This window comes from Rhynchophorus ferrugineus, unplaced genomic scaffold (assembly GCF_030347505.1).
Source record: "Rhynchophorus ferrugineus isolate W39M unplaced genomic scaffold, kcgeb_rfMv2 rfM1, whole genome shotgun sequence".
In the NCBI taxonomy this organism is placed as follows: Eukaryota; Metazoa; Arthropoda; class Insecta; order Coleoptera; family Curculionidae; genus Rhynchophorus; species Rhynchophorus ferrugineus.
In genome coordinates, this window is record NW_027472580.1 from 31,789,772 (window position 1) to 31,810,807 (window position 21,036).

The 21,036-nt window shown below is 29.1% G+C and overlaps 4 protein-coding genes across 9 annotated transcripts in view; 1 reads left to right on the forward strand and 3 right to left on the reverse strand.

Moving 5' to 3' along the window:
* LOC143206692 (ATP-dependent helicase brm) overlaps window positions 1–1,495 on the reverse strand; it is an 84,179-nt gene extending 82,684 nt beyond the window's left edge. For all 5 annotated transcript variants that reach the window (XM_076419352.1, XM_076419353.1, XM_076419356.1 and 2 more), the window contains exon 1: window positions 1,159–1,495. The gene's annotated coding sequence lies outside the window, so the exon portion shown is untranslated. The remainder of the gene's footprint in view (window positions 1–1,158) is intronic.
* Window positions 1,496–1,594: 99 nt separating this feature from the next.
* Window positions 1,595–2,729, forward strand: LOC143206696 (uncharacterized). Its single transcript, XM_076419364.1, has 3 exons — window positions 1,595–2,004; window positions 2,067–2,513; window positions 2,569–2,729. Exons 1-3 carry the CDS (start codon window positions 1,714–1,716, stop codon window positions 2,698–2,700), a joined length of 870 nt encoding a protein of 289 aa, XP_076275479.1. The 5' UTR covers window positions 1,595–1,713; the 3' UTR covers window positions 2,701–2,729.
* LOC143206695 (kynurenine formamidase) lies at window positions 2,726–4,851 on the reverse strand. 2 transcript variants are annotated; one of them, XM_076419363.1, is made up of 5 exons: window positions 4,833–4,851; window positions 3,815–3,927; window positions 3,656–3,757; window positions 3,383–3,602; window positions 2,726–3,209 (listed from the first exon to the last, which is right to left on the reverse strand). In XM_076419363.1, the coding sequence occupies exons 2-5, from the start codon at window positions 3,918–3,920 to the stop codon at window positions 2,768–2,770; spliced, it is 870 nt and encodes a 289-aa protein (XP_076275478.1). In that variant the 5' UTR covers window positions 3,921–3,927; window positions 4,833–4,851; the 3' UTR covers window positions 2,726–2,767. The 2 variants fall into 2 exon arrangements, with proteins under 2 accessions (XP_076275478.1, XP_076275477.1); XM_076419362.1 differs by lacking the exon at window positions 4,833–4,851 and having other exon boundaries at window positions 3,815–4,013.
* Window positions 4,073–21,036, reverse strand: LOC143202701 (uncharacterized). Its single transcript, XM_076414445.1, has 8 exons — window positions 20,840–21,036; window positions 14,603–14,704; window positions 14,330–14,549; window positions 9,331–9,783; window positions 6,117–6,235; window positions 5,609–5,710; window positions 5,222–5,441; window positions 4,073–4,623 (listed from the first exon to the last, which is right to left on the reverse strand). The coding sequence occupies exons 1-8, from the start codon at window positions 20,946–20,948 to the stop codon at window positions 4,161–4,163; spliced, it is 1,788 nt and encodes a 595-aa protein (XP_076270560.1). The 5' UTR covers window positions 20,949–21,036; the 3' UTR covers window positions 4,073–4,160.

Here is a 21,036-nt window from a genome sequence, read left to right on the forward strand (position 1 = left end):
TCAACTCAAAAAACTGTATTTAAGCTTGACCAAATAAATATAACAATTATTTAGTACTAGATTCCAGTAAATAATTTGTTTGTGTGGGAGGAGGTAATGGGCTCAAGACTCTCGCTAAAACATTCGAGTCTACCTGTGTCAAAGCTTAAATTAAATTTGATATCGGGACCCCCTAAAATCCTGGATCCACTATTGCTAGATCATCCGACACAAAAATATGATTCCCATATCTCAATATTTACCTCCCCCAATATATTACATCTTAATAATGATGAAATATCAGTTCTGCAATTAATTTAACCCATTTCAGAAATTTAAATAACAAATTATACAACCATTGTATTAACACTGAATTGTATAACAAATAATATTGTGATAGTGGTATTTAATTATAAATATATTATTTAATTGATTCAAGCTATTGCACACATACATTTTACATAAAAAAAATACAGTTGCGATAGATGACGATATGCGTTTCTTAAAATTATTAAAAATAATACAAAAATGAATACAATACCGATGAATTAGAAAAGTACAAAATATTATAATAGTATATGTAATCAATTTACTAACATTTATAAATACCGTTATATAAAATGATTTTCTAATAAAACTAAAATTAACTCAACTGTTTAGCATAGCAACAATTATTTATTTATCTAGACAAGGATCGCGAACCAGCAAAATCCCGAAGCAGAAATTTTAAAAAACATCCGGCGCATGCTCTTTCCCTTTTTAATTTAATAATTTTATATCCGGACAAAGAAGCGCTAATAATATAAATCCAAAAAATCAATAATCTGTACGAATGATATCTCCGGTTTGGAACCATTGAATTTTACATGAACTGCAACTTAAATATGATTCCATATAATTATAATTTAGAAAACGCTATCATATTTAAAAAAATAAGTAAAACCTGAACGTTTGAATTAAATGATTGACACATGAAGGTCATGGTTGTCATAAAAATTCCTCAAGAAAACCGGCCTTGACAAGTGACCAAAACAAACGAGATAACCTTACAAACTAAGGAGTTTTGTTATATAAAATGAATAGAAACCGAATAATGACCTAATGTAATTTATATTAGAATGTTTACTTACATCATACGTCAAACAATAACAGAACCACATTAAATCATTACATATTTACCTTCCCTTTCCTTTATTTTAGCATTAAAATTTATCCACCATTATATTTCGAAATTTACCGGTTACCAGTCCTATCTTTAACGACATTCCCGGAAAACCGCTTTTTTTCTCGGAAAATTAAACTGCGAACGCCATTTTCTAAAGCGCGTACCGCATTCAATTTTCTTTTGTTTTCATTTTCCTGTCTCGCTTTTTCACAAACAAGTTCGCGGTGTGGGCGGAGCAAAGGGGTAAAAGAAAAATAAAATCGAAATTAATACTCTACGATATCGAAATTTTGAATGCAACATAAATATATATTAGTCGGCTATTTACAGGCTTTTTAATAACAGGAATTTGAGAAATATTATATTTGGCTTTTACTCATGTAACAATAATTCATATTTATTATTTTCTGGGACAGGAAACCAGTTGCACTAACCTTACTTTTTTAATTATTAGTATTTCGAAGTATTGAACAGCACTAAAAATTTTGACAGTTGTCATTTCAGTTTATTTTTAAAATTTAAAAGTTTGTGCAATAATTATCGTTAAAATTAACAATAAAACGAGAACTATGGGCGAATCTAATGTTATTTCTTATATGACGTCCTTTTTGAAAGATTATAATTACCCATTAATTCACAGTTTGACTGTTGATGAAATAAGTGAAATTTTCCATATATCAAATAGGTGTTTTTTAATCTCCTGGATTTTAAAGGTAATGGATGAGGAGACATATTCATCAATTTTAAAGGAAAAAGAACATGATAAGTCCTTTTTATCAAATTTATTATTTTCCCATGGATTCTGTTCAAATAAGGAGAAAATGGGGTTTTTTAATGGAGATTTAGATATTTCAGATCATGTAATATGTAGATAATTAGATTTTTCGGCTTATTTAAAATGTTAGTTTCATATTTTTTGTAGGTTGATATTCTTTATAGAATATTTAAATTTGTTGATAGATTAAAGAAGTCCCCTACGGATAAGCAAAGTCTATCTCTTGACTCTTTAAATAATTTAATAAACACTGACTTAAATATTATTCCTGGTTTTGGTGGTATAAAACCTTTTACAGAAGCGGAAAAGGCAGCCAAAATACAAGCAATCCAACAAGAAATTAAAGAATTACAAGAAAAAATCAATGGTGTGGCTGACGTTGCTGAAAAAAACATGGGAATCGTAGTGAAACAAAGCAATGAAAATTATCAAGATATTTTAGATAGCATGAAAGATAACTTGAGACAATTTGATAGAATTGTTAAAGCCATAGATAAAGATAAAAGTACAGCCATTAGAAGTAATTATAAAATTGATCCTAAGTCAGCTGAATTACTAGAAACTTGCAATAAAAATTTAAGTCTTATAGCACAGGTAATATATACTAAATATTATTTTGTTATTATATTTTGATAATAACTGTTTTTAGTACATTGAAGACTTAAATACAATAAATCATTTCAACATTGATGACACACAAGATTTAAAAGATGATATATCACCTTTAATAGATTTGTTAGCAGAACAGGTACAAGGAATATCTAAATTTATTTATATGTAGAATTAAGTAAATAAAAAGAACAAAATGTATATCCAATAATGTTTTATTAATAGGTGTTTACTCTTGTCTAGCATTTACTGATAACATTTATTATTAGTTTGGTTAGTTCAAAATCTTCAAAGTATAACTTTTCAAATATATCAAAGTGATCTACACCTGACAAAATATGTAATTCTGATTTAATGCCTTCTTTCTGTAACTTACGATGGAATTGTTTGGCCTGTTTAAGAAACAGAGGACTATCATTTTCTGCAGATATTAGGTAAAATTGAGTTTGTTCGTAATTTAATTTAGTCAATAAAGGACTTAACATTTGCGCACTTTCAACTGTTAAATTAAGCAGTTGATTAGCTGATACTTCTGGTAATTTTTCAATATTAAATAGGGCACTAATTATAAAAGCCCCTTTAATTAGGGATTTTTCTTCTATAGATATTTCATATGTCAAATTTGAGAAAATGGTTGAAATTGCATGAGCACCTCCTGAATGTCCACAGAAATAGATGCCCCTGAAATGTAAATGTGCTGTTAAATTATTTCTTTTCTTCAATGTAGATGATTCATTGATTAAAGTTTGTAATATTTATGTACATAATGGTTTAATAAAAATAGATGTATATGAATATAGAATATTTACTAAATAGAATAAATTATCTAGTGTTAAATATCTATTAGAACCTACCGAGATTTACACTCAAGGGCATATTGAAGACATTTTCTGCATCCATTGGTTAGAGATTTAAGAATATCTACAACACTTTTCTTGGGACTGAGTTCATAACCCAATGATATGGTCTTTATGTTATGTTTATAAAATATATTAGCTATAAAGCTGTTGTTAACATGGTTGATTAATTCTTCCTGGTAATAACCACCATGTATATGAATAATAATTGGGGAATCTAGAATTTCATCATTAATATATAACCACTGATAGAAAATTCTTACTATGAACCTAATGGTAGATTTATACCAATAATACTATATTTTTCCCTAGGACCTGGACCATATTCAATGTTTAATTCATTTGGTATGCGATTTAAAACATCTTCACTTTCTATTAGAGGAATAAGAAAAATAAGTAATAAGTAAGATATATTCACAGTATACATACTCTCATTGAGAAATTTTATATGTTCTTTAACAACTGCATCTTTTGGAAGCCGTTTTGACCAACAACTTGGATTATACAACGATTCGAGTTCATCATCATTAGACATTCTGATTCTCTTATTTAATAGTAGGATATATTAGTATTACACCAATGTCATATAATCACTAAACATTAAACAAAACATAATTGTCTAAAAAAACTGTATATTATTTTTTTATTTATTTAAATTGATTGATTGATATATGGTATAACAAAAAAGTAGTTAATAATTATTTTTATTATAATGATACATAATTATGGTTAATTTCTTATTACAATATTAATTATCCAAATGTATTAATTACTTTTATTCTTTAATTTTATCAGAATTTTTATTAATTGATTTAAAAATGACTTGCATCAAATCGAAATTTTCATCCGTTAATTTTTCCATTATACTAAAATGATCCTCTTCATTGATTAAATTATATCTTGAGGTAATGTTGCTGTTGATTAGTTTTACTTGAAAGTGAATTGCTTGCTGAATAAATGAGGGCGAATCATGTTCAGCTACAATTACATGTACTATAATATGTTTTGGACTGTTTAATTCTACTAGGTATGGACTAAGTTTTTTAGCATTTTGTGAATTTAGTTTCAGTGCTTCATTGACTGTAGTATGAATTAAAGGCGTAATATCGTATATACCAGAAATTAGGAAAATTTCTTTTATTAAGGATTGCTCATCGTTTGGTAGATTGTATAGGAATGACTCCAATAAAACAGCTAAGATATGGGCTCCAGCCGAGTGACCAAGTAAGTATAAACCACTGTAAACAGATGCATTAATATTTTAACAAATAAAATTTGTATTAGGACTAGAAATTGTTTCTTATCACTGTCATTTATGACTATAATGAGAGATACTAATATAACTGTTTTGAAATTTGTTATTGTTAGTTTTTTGTTTCCATTACAAAATATATTTTTCAGATTATCTTTCTCAGTATTAAAAAAAATCTGTTCCCGGTACACTTACTCACGAATTTGGTTTTCCTAGTTCACTACTTTCCAGTGCTTTAGTTTGATTTTAATGGTTTAAAAGTAGTAATTTGTTGTAAATGACAATAAAAACAAAAGAGAGCCAAAACCAATGGAAGTGATTTTAAACATTACTTGACATATGAATAAAATTTACATAAACTACCTGGTGCTAAAATAAATTAATATCACTGTTGTAGTATGTTATTTCAATGAAAATCAATACAATCTAACGCACTCTTTTACATGACAACTTTTGCTTTTCAAATGGATTGATTATTTTCGCGCATCGATCAGACTTTTTCGAGGTTTTCGTGGAGGCTCAAACGTTTATTCAAGTGAAAAAATGATAAGATTTAATTTCTAGACCTAGTCGTTGGAACATACCATGATTTATTAACTTTGGCATAGTTTAAGCATATCTGGATGGCAGTTTTGACTTGGTCAATTATTTCCTGTAACGTTACAACCGGACAAAGATCGTATCCTATTGTTATAAGTTTGACTTCATTTTTATGACATATAGGTGACATAAATATCATATTCTGATGTGTTATTTCTTCTGCTTGCCAATAGCCTCCATGGATTATAATTAATATTGGTGAATCTACAAATTGTTGGAATTATAAAGTTATTAATTATCTAATAATATTAGTATTAAAAAAACTTTATTGTACAATAAGGCGTAATAAAGATGCGTTTTAGTTTTTTTTAAATTATATAACAATTTGGTTGAATTTAAAGACTCGAGACACATTTAAATCTTGATTTTACCTGGTTTCAAATCAGTTCCTATTATGCTGTATTTCTGTCGGGAACCTGGACCATATGGGATATTATCTCGTGTGGGTATGGATTTCGTTATGTTAAGACTCGCTAATATTGTTTTGTGTATAAATATAAAAAATAGTAAAATATTAACTAAAACTAAACCTATATACTTAATTTATAACTTATAAGAAATTATTACTATCAAGTTTGAGTATATATAATATATATAAATATGTTGTAATCACTTCTGATTGTATCTATTTTAAAAGTTTTATATTGGATTGTATTACTGGTTGCCTGAATATATTTGACAATATATTTGTAATTTATTTATGAATGATTATTATGTAAATATTTATATATTTGAGGATAAGTATATATTAACTCAATATGCGTACAAAAAATGTGACGTTTGAACTATTTCTCACAACATCGAAATAATGTCAATTAAACAATTAAGAGAGAGTTAACTTGAAAAGTTAAAACAACTTCAAATAACTGCTATACTTACCGGAGTTTAGGAATTCTATATGCTTTTCCACTGCCATTTCCTTTTTATGCCTTTTTGACCAATGGCTAGGGCTGTAAAGTGATTCGAGTGTATACATTGCGTACTGAATAATAACTACATTTTAGTATCAAATTACTAATTGTGAAACATGTCAATGTTAATCTAGAGCAAAGAAGCATTACAAGATACAGTTTATTTATAATCTTCAGTGGCGTGGCATAGCTGTTTCTTGATTTTTTAAAATTTCGCTCTATTTATATTTTAATTGTTACGATTTAAGTTATTTAAGGGTTTAATATTTTTTACTGATTTAAATGATGAATAAATAATTCAAGTAATTCTCAAGATTTCTTTGCGTTTATCTTCCAACTATCGATAGTCGAAAAACATTCAAACCATTTTCTACTAAAAAATGGGTTTCAAACCCATATTATATCTTGTATCTAATCTAATTAAGTTTTAAGTATTTTAGTATTTGTGAATCGAGCGTTATTTCTTTCTACCTTATTAGATTAATAAATAATCTGGGAAAAATGTAGTTCCTAAATGCTTTTATATTAACTACGTAGTCTACTCTAGAAATTTCTCTAGAAAATTCTCCAAATTATTTATTCCAGATAGTTGACATATTTCAAGTCCCATTAAACCGATTTATTTGAAATTTGGTGTGAGCCTTCTCTATACATTCTTCTATGGTACAAATTAAATATACATTATTATTTATAATCATACTACAAATAAAACATAAGGTAGGACAGCAAAGCTAAATTGTCTAGTAACTATAAAACTGTATATATAATGAACGAATAAAACATCCGAACCAACTATTCAACTGTTTCATTCAATTTCAATTTATGGTCATTCAAAATCATTTTGTGGATATTTTAAATATTTTCGTCGGTAACAGCCTTTTTTGGGCGTCCACTGCGTTCACCGCCTTTGTTGCTTTCACTCAAAATGCTATAATTCACAAATTAATGATCCGATAATTGTCAAATTTATTCACACATTTTTTCAGGGTTAGGGCTAACTAAAAAACATATGGATTTAATTCTAGTAGCGCCATCTATGTGTCAGGCCGGGGAATTTTCAATTGACCCGTTTTGAGAATTTTATTCAGGTGCGCATCTGTTCGATTTTTATTTTAAATTTACAAACTGGATTTAATTCTACACCAAATTCATTATATTTTAGGCATAGTTGACCTTGCAAAAGTAAAAGTACGGATAAATATGACTAGGTGCTGAAAATCACAGCTCGTTGATCATATAGAATCATTCCACTATATTAAAATTGACTAAGAAACTCGCATTGGCTCGCTTGAAAATTTTGAGAATATTAAGCGAGAAAGATTATATTCTTTCGAGAAAAGATTATATTGAAAGAATAACTAAATCTTTATTTTTTAATGGGGATTCCTATTTTAGTAAAAATATTACCATTTTTAAATTTGTGTCTAATCGATCAGGAATTCATAAGGGTGTCTCAAAGGGCGAGATAAAATCAGATAAAAATATGGTTACAGCCCAACTAGCTGGTAAAATTCCAATGAATGCTATAGTGGATGAAACTCGAGATAACTTAAACAATAGTAATTTGGAAAGACTAGATTTATTAAGTCATGAAGATTTATAAAATATTCAACAAGCAAACCAATTGAATTCCACAGGTACCAAGCACAAAAGTGATGCTATATAAGTGTTGAAGCGTCAGTTAAGGTCAAACATACAGGATGTGTGTTTTATACTACTTTACCCTACTTTAAAGAAAGAAGATTTTATGTTAATTATAATGAATGAATGACAATATAAAATGTTATAATATAGCCATGATTGAATTGTATTCCTTGCTTGTAGTGAATTAATTGAGAGAGGGGTTGTCATGCTGTTTTTACATAACGAACAGATTAGATGAAGAACCAATATCAATGTAGAAGATATATTATTAAGTACTTTTAAAGATACAGCGATGCTTGTGTTTTTATATATTGATAAATAAATTATATTTGTTACCTTACATACATGGAGTTTTATTTTTAAATTTTTCTTTTAAAATTAAATATATAATATATAAATTTGAAATAATAAAAAATATACTTAGTTAAATTTGAACTTGAGTTTCAAGGGAGATTTTAGATTATTTAATATATATTATATGTGAATTCGAGAATATATATTATACTATTGAAATAAACGAATAATTGACAAGAACTATGACTTTGATTTCTTATTGTAATGTTTAAATATTGATAAATAATTACACATTATTTAATTTTTCCTCTCCTAATTATTTTAAAATGAAAGAAGTTTATATTACATATTTTATGTACCAAAAATTATGTCTCAGTGGAAGTATTAGGTTAATTTGTGAATTCATGATAATTTAATCTATTTATATTATATTCTTCAAATCTCCGTATAATTTACAATGACTGGCAACTTTGCAAATTTAAATCCTTGTGCGCATGCCGTGATTCTCCAGTCCGAGTGACGTATATTTGTGTGCAAGAAAATCGTATTAAGCGCCAAAGTATAACCTCTTAATGATAATTTCAGTACTTAAATATTATATAATTCACTTGAATTAATTTTTTTGAATAGGAGTTTTAGTTGTTAATATAATAATGTATCTATAGCCCGTTTAATAAAACAAAGAACTCATGTCATATAAATTTATGATGTCAAAACATCGCAATGTTGCTGCATTTAACTTTCAACAACATTCTAATATATATAAAATATTGAAACAAAAATAAATAAATGTATTTAATTTTACATTAAAATATATTTAATGCATTTATTGCTCCGGTATTTTCAATCAGATTAATTTGTCTGACAACTAGATAACTTTTGTAGTCTGATTCGGTTAAATGTTCGCACATATCAAACAACGTTGTATCTCTTTTTAACCAGAATAAAATGAGAAGAAAAATATCCTCCGATATTAAAACGAATTTACAAATTTGGAAAGGTCATATATTCGACGCGTATATGTGAGTTCGTTGTTATTTTGAATAGAATATAGTTGTATATAATATTGTTTATGTTATATACTGATACTTTACATATCTGCTAAAATTTAGGAGGAATTTCAAGTTGAATAAGTTGTAAAAAAAGTAATTTACCTTAACATTTATTTATCTTAAAATATAACATTAAGTAATCAAAGATTAGGAAAATAATAAAGTATAAGTAAATTAAATTTATGTACATTTTAATCTTCGTATTTGGTTTTAATTTCGTTTAGAATAAGCTGCGTTAATTCACAATCTTCATCAATTAATTTTTCCAATATGCTGAAATGGTCATAGTTTTCCATGAAATGGTAAGTCGATTTTACTCCAGCGTCTCGCAGTGTTTCATTAAACAGTTTACCTTGTTCTATGAATGGAGGGGCGTCGTGTTCTGCTACTATGACATGGAAATTGATATGTTCAGGACTAGACAAAGCCATGAACTGAGGACTGATTTCTTTTGCTTCTTCGTCGGTCAATTTCAGTAATTCGTTAATTTCCGTTTTAGGAAGCGGTGTTAAGTCGTAAATGCCACACACGAGGTAAACACTTTTGATGAGTTTTTGGTCGTTATAGGAAAGAGTGTTTACAAATTCTCTGAACATACAGGCCAATAAGTGAGCTCCAACTGAATGACCAATTAGATATATCCCTCTAAAAAGAAAGTTGCATTAATACTAGATTAAAATTAGAGTATATAATTTAAAACATGCAATCTGTAGTACGACGAGTTGTACAATACGAGTGGATTCGGCCGAGTTGAAATGATGATTCCATATCTGTGGCGATTTGTTAATGATAATTTACGTTTTACGTTAACGTTTTTACGTTTACGCCTAAAAGCTGCTCGTATATTGTTAATATTTTATCAAATCCTAATTGATGCATTTACATTTGTTATGTTTATTTAAATAGTTTTTAGATTTCTCATCTAATAAGAAGACTTGTTAGCGATAAATATCAATATACTCAAGCTAAACCCTATGATTATTTTCCATATTATTTCATATTTTTGATAAATATTTACTGCTTAATGATCAATGGTCAGAATTTAAAATCGTTGCGACAAGTCGAATGCGTGCGTAGCATGGTTGTATAACAAATTTTTGGTGAAATGTACAAACGATTCGACCGCGTCGTACGATCTGTTGAACGACTATGCTACATTTATAGTATTAACTTAGGTTATACAATTTGTCATACTACATACGATTGCATTATGTGTTGTCCGTGATCTAAACTATTCGACCGCGTCGTACGATCTGTTGATCGACTATGCGACATATACATTTATCATTTCGATGGTCTAGTCGACTTGGGGTGTGCAACTTGTCGTACTACAGTGTTTTGGCCTCTTTGGGTACCTGCGTGTTATCTGATAATTTTCTCATTTAAAAAACGCACTTACTGAGAAAATTGGTAAATTAAATATTAGTAAAGAAATATTCCATCCATTTATACAACTTTTTCCCATTTTACAACCATTTTATTACTGTACGTCGTCAAATTTATTCAAATAACGTCCGCAGTAAAATTGCAAAATCTTTTATGTCTGTAGTAAATGTCTGAATACAATTGATTCATCAATTGCTTGTCGTTCGAAGCAAAGTTGTCCTCGATTTTCTTAAAACCAATTTTAAATAATTTAAACCAAAACTGACAATTGAGATATGGTGAAGCAATATCATTATTAGATTTAAAAGGGTTTGATGGTAGTCGGCAGCAGATTTATTCAAATTAAACAACAAAAGTATCGATTGTAAACATTGTATGTACGTTGATTAGCGTCTGTATACACTTAATGATTCGAAAAACTGATTCATTATTTAAAATTATAGAAAAGTCGAAACCATCGAATTTAACTTTTAGGTTAGGTTGTTTGACAGTTTTTTACAACGATACTCGCCAATGGTTCGTTGACCAATATTCAAATCTCTTTTACAAATTAAACACTCTATTAGATTACAAATGAAATAATATGGCAATTATGTATTCAAATTCTTTAATTTTTTATTTTTTCTCGTAGTAGTAATAATATAGATTCGTAGGAGAATACGGGTAATTCGAGCCATATGCTAACGAGAGCTCTCCTAGTTTTCGTGAATATAAACAAGATCCTGTTTTGTTTTAATGTAGTAGAGAAAAACGAGGGAGAATTATCTGTGACTAGTTTCATCGCTACTTCCTCGTTAGTTTCTTGGAGGATTTATCCAATTTATTGTGATATTTAAGTCAAATTGTGAGCACTGAAATTATTTATTAATATAAGTGTTCGGAGTAAAGAGAGTCGAATGGCTCTTATTAGTTTATTCCTATTGTTTTTGAACTATGAAGTTTTGTACCGCCAGTTTTATCTACAGTACCATCAATCTTTCGAAAAGTCCGAAAAGAGACATATAAACTCAAGAAAACTGTATTAGGAGAAAAGAAGAAGAAACATCCCGTGAAAATAAAAAAAATGTTATTAACAAAGCAAATAAAAATTCTATTTAGAAATGATTTAAATGTGTTATACGTTGTTAAATTATGCTGTAGTACAGATTACGAACTTATTGTAAGGGTCACATGGTCAAAATTCAGGAAGTGATTCTGCTAAAAATTATAAATTAAATTGTTTTAAGTTCACAAAAGTAATTGTAATTTTTCATGTCCCTAAAGATAATATAATTATATTGTGGTACCTGTTCCGTATGTATGGTAAATTGTCACATGCTCAATGTTCAGGAAGTGATTCCGATAAAAATTACGTTTGGCATTCTTGTATATGGCAATAATTGTTTTAAGTTCATTTTGAACTAACATATGGGCTTAAAAGTCCTGGGTATAACACATAGAAGACGATAGTTTTGTTGCTTTCACCGCTTTTTCAGTTAGTACGAACCTTCAAAAGAAATCTGTTAGAATTTCATGATATTCTACTCTAGTTTGGGACAAATTGTGCTAAGAGTGAATTTTTCTGTTTTCAAAACGATAGATCAAAAACAATTTCGTGTTTTAATTTTACACTGCTTCTTGATGGGAAAAAATACTCTGGTTTGCTGACTTCAATCGTGGTCGTAAAGACACCGATGATGCAGAACGTAATGGACATCCAAATGAGGTGGTAATACCAGAGAACATAAAAAAATCCATAAAACCATTTTGAATGATCGAAAAGTAAAATTGTGTGAGTTAGCCAACATCGTAAAGATGTCAAAAGAAGTGTTGGTTTTATATTGTACGAGCATTTGACGATGAGAAAGCTCTGCTCTCTTGTGCTCCGATCTGTTTTACGTCGATATGTCACAATGGATGAAACATGGATTGATCACTTCACTCCGGAATCAAAACGATCGTCACATGAGTGAACAGCAACTGGTAACAGGCCTATTTTGAGGCAAAAGATAAATGGTTTTACAAAAGTGGTATTGAAATGTTAGAGCGACGCTGGAATGATTGTGTGGAAGATGGAGATTATGTTGATGAATGAAGCCAATTTTGAACAAAACAAACGCGTTTTATTTGTGACGCCCTGGAATTTTCAGCTCGTGTGATAATTATAATTTTGCACGTTCCTAGAGATAATATAATCATGTTTCATATGATATTTAATTTAGGTTATAACGCATAAGAAAAATATTAAATTCAAAATTTGATATACTGTTATCTGATTATTTTTTGATATTTGGTTCTGGTTACCATTACCCCAGTGGATATCATTACCTCTTACTCTGATTCTTGTTGCCCTGTACTCTTGATCAATGGGAACCAATATTACTTTATTTATAACAATTGTAATTATCTCTTTTGGTAAGTTTTTTCATTTATACTTTGATGAAATAACACTTGATAATTAATTATACTTTAATAAAAATCAAAAGCTGTTTTAAAGATTGATTGTTGTAAAAAGTTATTGGATATTTTAATTTTATTTATTATCTCAAGCAGTACCAATTCTCCCTTGCTCTCTTACTTGTCAGTTTCCTTTAAATGTGTAATTAATTTATATATTGATGGAATAAACCTAATTAATTATACTATAATAAAAACCAAATAATAATGATTATTCCAAGAAATTTTTGGAGTTTTATATCGATTAGTGCCATTTCACCTCTAACTCACCCTCTTGTCATTTTTCTTTAAATGGAGGTTTCGTAAGAGGATAATAGTAAGCAAGCGAAACTTTTCTAACAAATTCATTGTAAATACTTTTTATTAAGAGTGGTTATTCAAGTATTGATCTAATTTTTGGTTCAGGATAATAACTTGACAGCATTTTTTTTTGTATAACTATAATTTGCATTCAATGCTTGTCTTGGGCGTACTAATTTCAATTTATAGTGATAATATAATTTAGCTCGATTTGAACTTTTAATTTCGCGTCTTCGTAAACTTTTGGGAAGCTCGCCAAATTTACTCTTGTTACCGTTTTGAAACCATTATTATCAATCCATAGCAGGCGCTAGAAGAACGTTCCTATTTTCAGCCATAACCGTTCTGGCCTCGAACAGTATTAATCTCCTATTTTCAGATTGCTTTGTATGTTGATTCATTTCTTTGTAGACATGTAGAATTGCCTTGAATCGAATTCGAAAATCGAATTTAAAAGACTTCAAGCTTATTGAGGACGGTTTGGCAATATGAGCGTTCGAAAAAGTTTAGCTTTAATCGTAATATTTCTTTTCTTTTAAAGGCGTATTTGAGAGCACACGGCTTGGCTGATTGAACTTATACTTAGTTATAGATGCTACTATCTCCTCTTTTCTTTAACTTGCTTTAATTGTATGCCATTGAGATTTACAATAGTAGGCGATTTGTCAACACGTTGGCCTCTATAACCCTGCAGTGAGAGTTATATTATAGTAATCAGAACATATTAAGCTATCATCAGTGAATATCGGATCGTCCAAGGTGTTTGTAGCATTTTTATATAGGACTCCATTTCTCTTTTTAAAGTTTTTTCTGACGACGACGATGTACTTGATACCATCGTGTGTGTAAAACATTACCATGTACTTGATATTGGCATAGACTAATGATCTAAATATCAAAAATATAACAATTATGTTCCATGTTTAATATTTCTGGAGTATGTTAAAGGCAATACTGCAATCTAATAATTGACGTTTTAAATACAAATAATACCAGTTTAAAAATAATTGGTATTAGTTATTTTCAGTACGTGTTTTACTAAGTACAGGTATAAATAACATAAACTTACTTGGACATGTTCTTTTTGGCGTAATCTATACATCTTCCTAAAGCCACTACAATTTCAGTCATAATATCTTCAACAGTTACATTGGGACATAGTTCATAACCTATCGTAATTAGTTTTACATTATTTTTATACAGTTGCTTTGAGATAAATCCTTGATTGGTATGGTTGATAGGTTCGGCTTGCCAATAACCTCCGTGGACGTGAATAACTATGGGAGAGTCTGTAAAAATATGCCATTATATTTATAATCGATATGGTGTAAGCAATGTTTACCATTGGGCAAGTCAATGCCATATATATTAAAAATTTCTCGACTTTTATATCCATACGGAGCATTAAATTCTATTCTCATTCCCTTCGGTATCGCTTGTGAAACTGAAAGCGAATGTAGAAATATATATATTTTTTAATTAATTACATCTTACATTAAAAAATTAAAAAATAAATTAATTTATTACCAGTGTTCTGTTGTAATTGCATAAATATACAAGCAAGGCGACTATGGGATTAATACATCAGTATTTCCCAAATTACCATAAAATAAAACTACCTAGTTGGGTTGATGCTTTAGTGCAATCCCATTTTATGTAAGTTCAAACTGGCTATATGATTGAGTGATAAACCAATCTCTTTGATTTTAGGTTAGGTTGAGAGTAGTAGTTAGGGTTTGAGTCTAATCTGCTCTGCTTTATGCCTAACATGATGTTTCCAATTATTGCATGAAAATCTATTACAAAGTCTCAAGGAACTTTGAAACAGCTTGGTAGTTGATGAATCAACTGTTTCTATGAGATGGAACGATCCAAAAGGTGAGAAAATGGTTACCACACGAATAGACAGAATATGTTGTTTACAAATAGAAAATTGTGGAAAATATTTTCATTAATATATATCGTTCAAAGTTTTCTTTATAAATGTCATTTTAATGTAAATACAATAATATATGCAAGCACCTAATATAGCTTGGGCTTCAAAGGCTTCAATTACGTTGAAGAGATTTGTACTTCACTAACCTTACGATAACATGAATAAAATATGAGTAAAACAAGAGTTGTTATTAGTGGTGATATCGTTGATATGATTAAATAACGAATAGATTAGATGACTCCAGGGTCAGAAGACAGAGAGGCTTACTTACAAAGGCGAAATAATATTCAATACATGATACTTTTATGATAAATTTCACATTATTGTGTTTTTAATGCTATTTTATTATAACTAAATTCACTGCTACAAGTTTGAGTAATTTTATTACTTAGACGCAGTAAATTATTAGTATTCACAAACTTCTAATGAGTCAACGGTGGTAGTAGGATTTCCACATTGAGTTGCAGCAAGATTGCATTTGCAGTTTATTTTTCATAATATTAATATTTGTGTCATCTACATAAATTTCGCATTTGATTCGTTTTACTTATGTATATATTCAATTTTAACTGTAATAAACTTATTTTAAGAATAAACCTGATCCATTAGTTGAACCAAACGAGTGCGATTTATAAGAGACAAACGTCGTAACAATCGACTAAAGAAGGTAAAGATATTGTCTGAATAGGTTCTTCGAACTGGGGAATCTGTAGTAACCAGTAAATATGCAGTATGAATAAATGATATAAGTTAATATTATTATTGTGTTCATGTTTAGATGGTGATAGTTGGTTTGTGATCATCAAATTTTGAAATTTCAAATATGCTATTCCCATTGTATTATTTTAAATTGTTGAAAACACTTAGATATTATATTATATTGTTATTTATAAATGTATGGCTCATGGTAAGCAGAAATATTTATATATAAATACGTGAGTCAAGCCACAATTATTGCAAACAAACATTTTCAGGATGTTTAATTAACTATTAAAAAAAATACAAATTTACAAACATCACTTAACTGTAGTATGACATCTTAAGTCTACTTCTATGATTTAAATGTGTTCAGCTGGGCTTTTAGGAATATTTTTTGAACTCGAAATTGTTAGAAATCATGTGTTATGATATTTGGTTTGAAGAAAGGACCGATGCTTTGTTACTGTGGTTTTGTCGAAAAACTAAAACTGAAGAATTATTTGTACTACGTAAGATGATGCCTTATTATGATGAGATATGATATGATTTCTTTTTTAGTACTTGTTCGAATGAATTATGTTTGCTTAATGATGTTATTAAGTCATATTTCTAAGAATATTGTATTGTAAAATAAAATATTTGTATATATTTTGCTTTTTTGGGGGTATACATAAAAAAACGGTATAGAGTTTTTATATAATCGACCCTTTTACTAATAAGGGAATATATATATACGGTTTTGGATTTGATTAAATAAAAGTTGTTTATAAGGTGCATTGGGAGACGCAATTCAAATCAGCAGCCCTTTTCAAACCAGTTCTATTTCTCGAAAAAACTCTTAATGGTTAATTATTGAATTAATAGTTACCAAGAAAGTTGTGAATAACATTTGGAGAAACAGCTTACAGTAATCTTCACCGATTCCATTCTCTTGCTCATCGTTAAATATTCCCAAGTTTTCTATATCTGTCATTTCAGTACCTTGTGCCCATGCGTTGTTGTTGTTTATGAGATTGGTTAGATGAGAGAATGTTAGGTGGTATTATTCCTGGATTAGTTTATATAAAAATTATTTATTATAAGTTTTAGTAGTTTGTTAAAAAATTAGCAGCAGACCAAGACGAGTTGATCTTCAAGTTGCTGCGGTGACGAATCAAGAGCACTTTGATGTTAATTTAAAGTTATTAAATATATACAAACAGTGAGTAGTTTTACAATATATAGCATATTCAAAGTTTTTTTTATTAATGCGTCGTGGATATTTGTGATGTCGAAACATTACAATGTTGCCGCATCAACTCTGAGTTTTAATTTAGTTTGGCTTTGACATACAAAAACATTCTAAACTAAATAAAATAATTGAACAAAAATGTTACCAAATATAATTTATTTTAAAATTATACTATATCTAAAAACTACAGTTAATTATACAGCCACAATAATTTATAGGTAAGAGTTAAAACCTCTTATCACTATTGCCTTCAAGAATTTTACATACGTCTGACAGCTGATCGCCGTCCGGTTGTCAGATGTACGCTAAATTATTCAAAATATTAGTTATAATTATTACAGGTTATAAACAATATTATTTTAGCCTTTTATTTTGATAAATTTTAAGTCGCTCTGTAATATATCATATTACTTTGTTTGAAAATGCCGAAAAAAATGAATATTATACGATATTTTGATAAGGAGGTAAAGATATAAAGGAGGCCCCCATTGGCCGGTAAATTCCGTTAGGGAGGTAATTATCGATGATATTAAATAATGTAAGTCCCTTACAATTTTATTGAAAATGTTTTTAACGGGTTGCTGCCGTGCTAAATATTACTGTGGGACTATGAATGACATCGCTTACAAAATGAAGAATAATTCGTTAGAGTCTCCCAAGAAAAGCCGTCTACATACAAAGTGGGTGACGAATCTTAACTAACTTGATATTGGCTCTATTCAAGATCAAATATACGAAATGTGTAAGAACAGTAGGTAAACAAACTATTTTATCGATATAAACATGACATGCAGCCTTTCGAGGGATGTACGACATGCTTTCATACATTCTTACAGAGCATAGGGGTTAAATAGTGTAAAGATAAGGTTTAATGGAACTTCCAGATATTACTTTAAAAATAATTCAATTAAAGGCATAAAATAATATAAGAAACTTGAATATTTCAAAATGGTTCATGGTGGCACTCTTGACAAGACAGTAACACAAAAGTGTAAAGACAATAAAATTGATGGAAAAAGGTAAAAGTGACAATAGCATTCAATTGGGTTTTGTTGGTCATTCTATTTATTAATAACTAATTGCAGATATATTGCTGGTCCAGAAGGATATTCCATCAAAAACTGTTTGGATATGTGGAAAGAAGCATTGTCAACCATAGTACCTTCGGTTTGGATGAACTCTATAAGACATACAAATGAAGTAATTGATAAATGGTGGAATTGTGAAGATGTTTTGGACATATTAAAAATTAACAGTTTAGTGATTGAATTGGACACTGAGTCATATAGTGAAAATGAGTGAAGGAAACTTTCAGGATATATGATAATATTGTGCAATGTTGGAAATTCCTGAGACAGAATGATGTGAGTGGGAACAACTAAAAGTATGCACAGAATTAAATGAATATAACTGTAGAAAATGGAATTGTAGGGCGTGAGAGATTTGTGTGCACAGATATGATTGTAATTGTTCAAAATTAAACATGATCATTAGGTTAAAACGTATGAGGAGAGAATGAATATTAACTGTTTTGTAGATATGGTAAATGCATTTGACAGAATTCAGTGATTAATTTTATGAAGAATGGTGTACGCAGATAGTAGCAGAAGAAATAAAACATATAGTGATACCAAAATGACTTGACAAGTAAACACACCATCGAAGGAAACAAGAACTAAACGTAAAACGGTAAATATGCTCTCGAATGAAAGTAAAATACGTTTCTCAGATATACAATTGTTAATTAGGTGGATTAGGTCTCCAGGGGGATAACACTACATAAAAAAAACGCGCCTAGAAACTCTGCCTCATTGATGGTGTGGAAAAGAGTATAATGTAAACAAAATAAATCTAACCTACAAACTATTATACCTGTGTTCTTAATAGTAGTTTTAAGACCTTCGATAAAATATGTATTAGATGTACTATAATGTTAAAATAAATTATATTTGATAATATTTTTGTTCAATTATTTTATTTAGATTAGAATATTCTTGATTCGGCAACGTTGCAATTTCTCGACGTCACAAATATCCACGACGCATTACTAAAAAAACTTTGAATAGACTATAAACGTAATTTAATACAATTATTTTAGAGGAAACAGAACGTCCCTTCATACATTGTTGGGAAATATAGGATTTAAATGGTGTAAAGATGATGTCTAATGGACCTTCTACACATTGCTTTCAGAAGATTATTCATTGTAGAAGATTAAAATTTTTAGAAGCATATAATAAAATCAAGGAAGACTTGTTATGTCAATTCGTGTATTTAGATAAGACCTGAATATTTCAAAATGGAACATTAGGTCACTTAGGATAAGATGATAATATAAATAGCATAAAAATAGCAAAAATTGATGGAAAAAGGTAAACGTTAGAATAATATTTGATTAGGTTTTATTAGCGATAATATTTATTATTAATCCATTGTATAAATATTGTTCTTAATGCTGACAAGAGGAATTGTTTTATTCCTGGCGCAGAGTTAGTGTTTTCCTTAAAGACCAATACCCAAAGCACCATTTTTTCACGGTAGTCACCCACCGTGAAGAAACGAGCCTTAGTATATTTTCGTTCAAACATACCGAAGAAGAAATTGACAAATATTGAAATAGTGTTACATAAATTGGACAACAAGTATTAGATTGTAAATTAACAGCTTAATTATTGATTTGAATAGCGACTCAGAAAATGAGCGACTGAATGAAACTTTTCGGATGTGAGATTTTTTGCTCACAATTACCAAGATAGGGTGACGAGAGTGGAAATAACTGAAGGCAACTATGTCATTAATATAGCATAATTGTATGATAATTGTGAGCAAAGGTATGTGTGTAACTGTTCAGAAAGTGCATGATCATCACGAAATGCAATGTATATGATAATACAATACATTGTTAAAGGAACTGTTTTACAGATACGGCAAACGTATTAGGGAGAATGAAGTGGTTAAATCTAGTTTTATGAAGTAGACAGAGAGTAACTAAAGAAACTAAGGAGATATAAGGTGATATTAAAATGACTTGGAGTAGGCCTCCAGGGGATACCTTACGCTACATAAAAACACACCTAGAACTAATCCTCATAGGTACTGTATAATGACTGTAGAATTAATTGTCGTTTAAGCACATATATGCATTAGATGTACTATGATGTTAAAAAAATATATTTGATAACATTATTTTTGTTCCATTATTTTATTTAGATTAGAATTTTGATATCAAACACAAAATGCACTAAAACTCAAAGTGGATGCGGCAACATTGCGATGTTTTGATTTTCATTGTATTTTTTTAAACGGGTTATTTATAAACTTTATCCTTTTACAGCACACAGCGTATCATTAATTAATAACAGGATTAGCTTTTTTTTTGTATACGACCAAGTGGTAAGTTGAAGTTCGTCCCTTATACCACCTGTAAACCTAGCAAATAATACGAAATCCCCAAATCACGTTCAAAATTAAAATTTTTCTCATATTCATATTTTGTAATACAAATTATGGTAAAAATGATCTGAAGACTTTCTCCTAACTCTATTTTTTTTGACAACGGATTCAATAAAGTGTCTTCAAACTAATATGAAAAATGGAAATTGCATTTTTTAGCAAACAACAATTTGTTTTGCATGGCTAACTATATTATTCTATTCTTATAATTGTAGCTCGAATTTAATACAATTTATACATAAAAAAACATAAAATCGTACCGGTATTTAAATAACAAATGAATTTTTCCAAAGCCTCCTCGGGTTGGTATCTTTTCTGCCACCAATGCGGATAGTACAGTTTATCTAATTCACTTAACTGTTTCTCCATCAAGATGACTAACCGCTTAACAATATTTGCAAACAAAAAGTTGCACTGGTAACATTAGCAGCACGTCTAGACGATTGCTGCGTCTGAG

Bases quoted from the DNA above. Each gene is read 5' to 3' on its own strand.
- LOC143206696 (XM_076419364.1), top strand. From the start codon at position 1,714: ATGGGCGAATCTAATGTTATTTCTTATATGACGTCCTTTTTGAAAGAT. The intron at 2,005-2,066 runs GTAATATGTAGA...TATTTTTTGTAG, and splicing joins ATTTAGATATTTCAGATCAT to GTTGATATTCTTTATAGAAT. The intron at 2,514-2,568 runs GTAATATATACT...AACTGTTTTTAG, and splicing joins ATTTAAGTCTTATAGCACAG to TACATTGAAGACTTAAATAC.
- LOC143206695 (XM_076419363.1), bottom strand. From the start codon at position 3,920: ATGTCTAATGATGATGAACTCGAATCGTTGTATAATCCAAGTTGTTGG. The intron at 3,758-3,814 runs GTATGTATACTG...TTCCTCTAATAG, and splicing joins TATAAAATTTCTCAATGAGA to AAAGTGAAGATGTTTTAAAT. The intron at 3,210-3,382 runs GTAGGTTCTAAT...TTTACATTTCAG, and splicing joins GCCCTTGAGTGTAAATCTCG to GGGCATCTATTTCTGTGGAC.
- LOC143202701 (XM_076414445.1), bottom strand. From the start codon at position 20,948: ATGGAGAAACAGTTAAGTGAATTAGATAAACTGTACTATCCGCATTGG. The intron at 14,705-20,839 runs GTACGATTTTAT...ATTCGCTTTCAG, and splicing joins CATTTGTTATTTAAATACCG to TTTCACAAGCGATACCGAAG. The intron at 14,550-14,602 runs GTAAACATTGCT...ATATTTTTACAG, and splicing joins TGGCATTGACTTGCCCAATG to ACTCTCCCATAGTTATTCAC.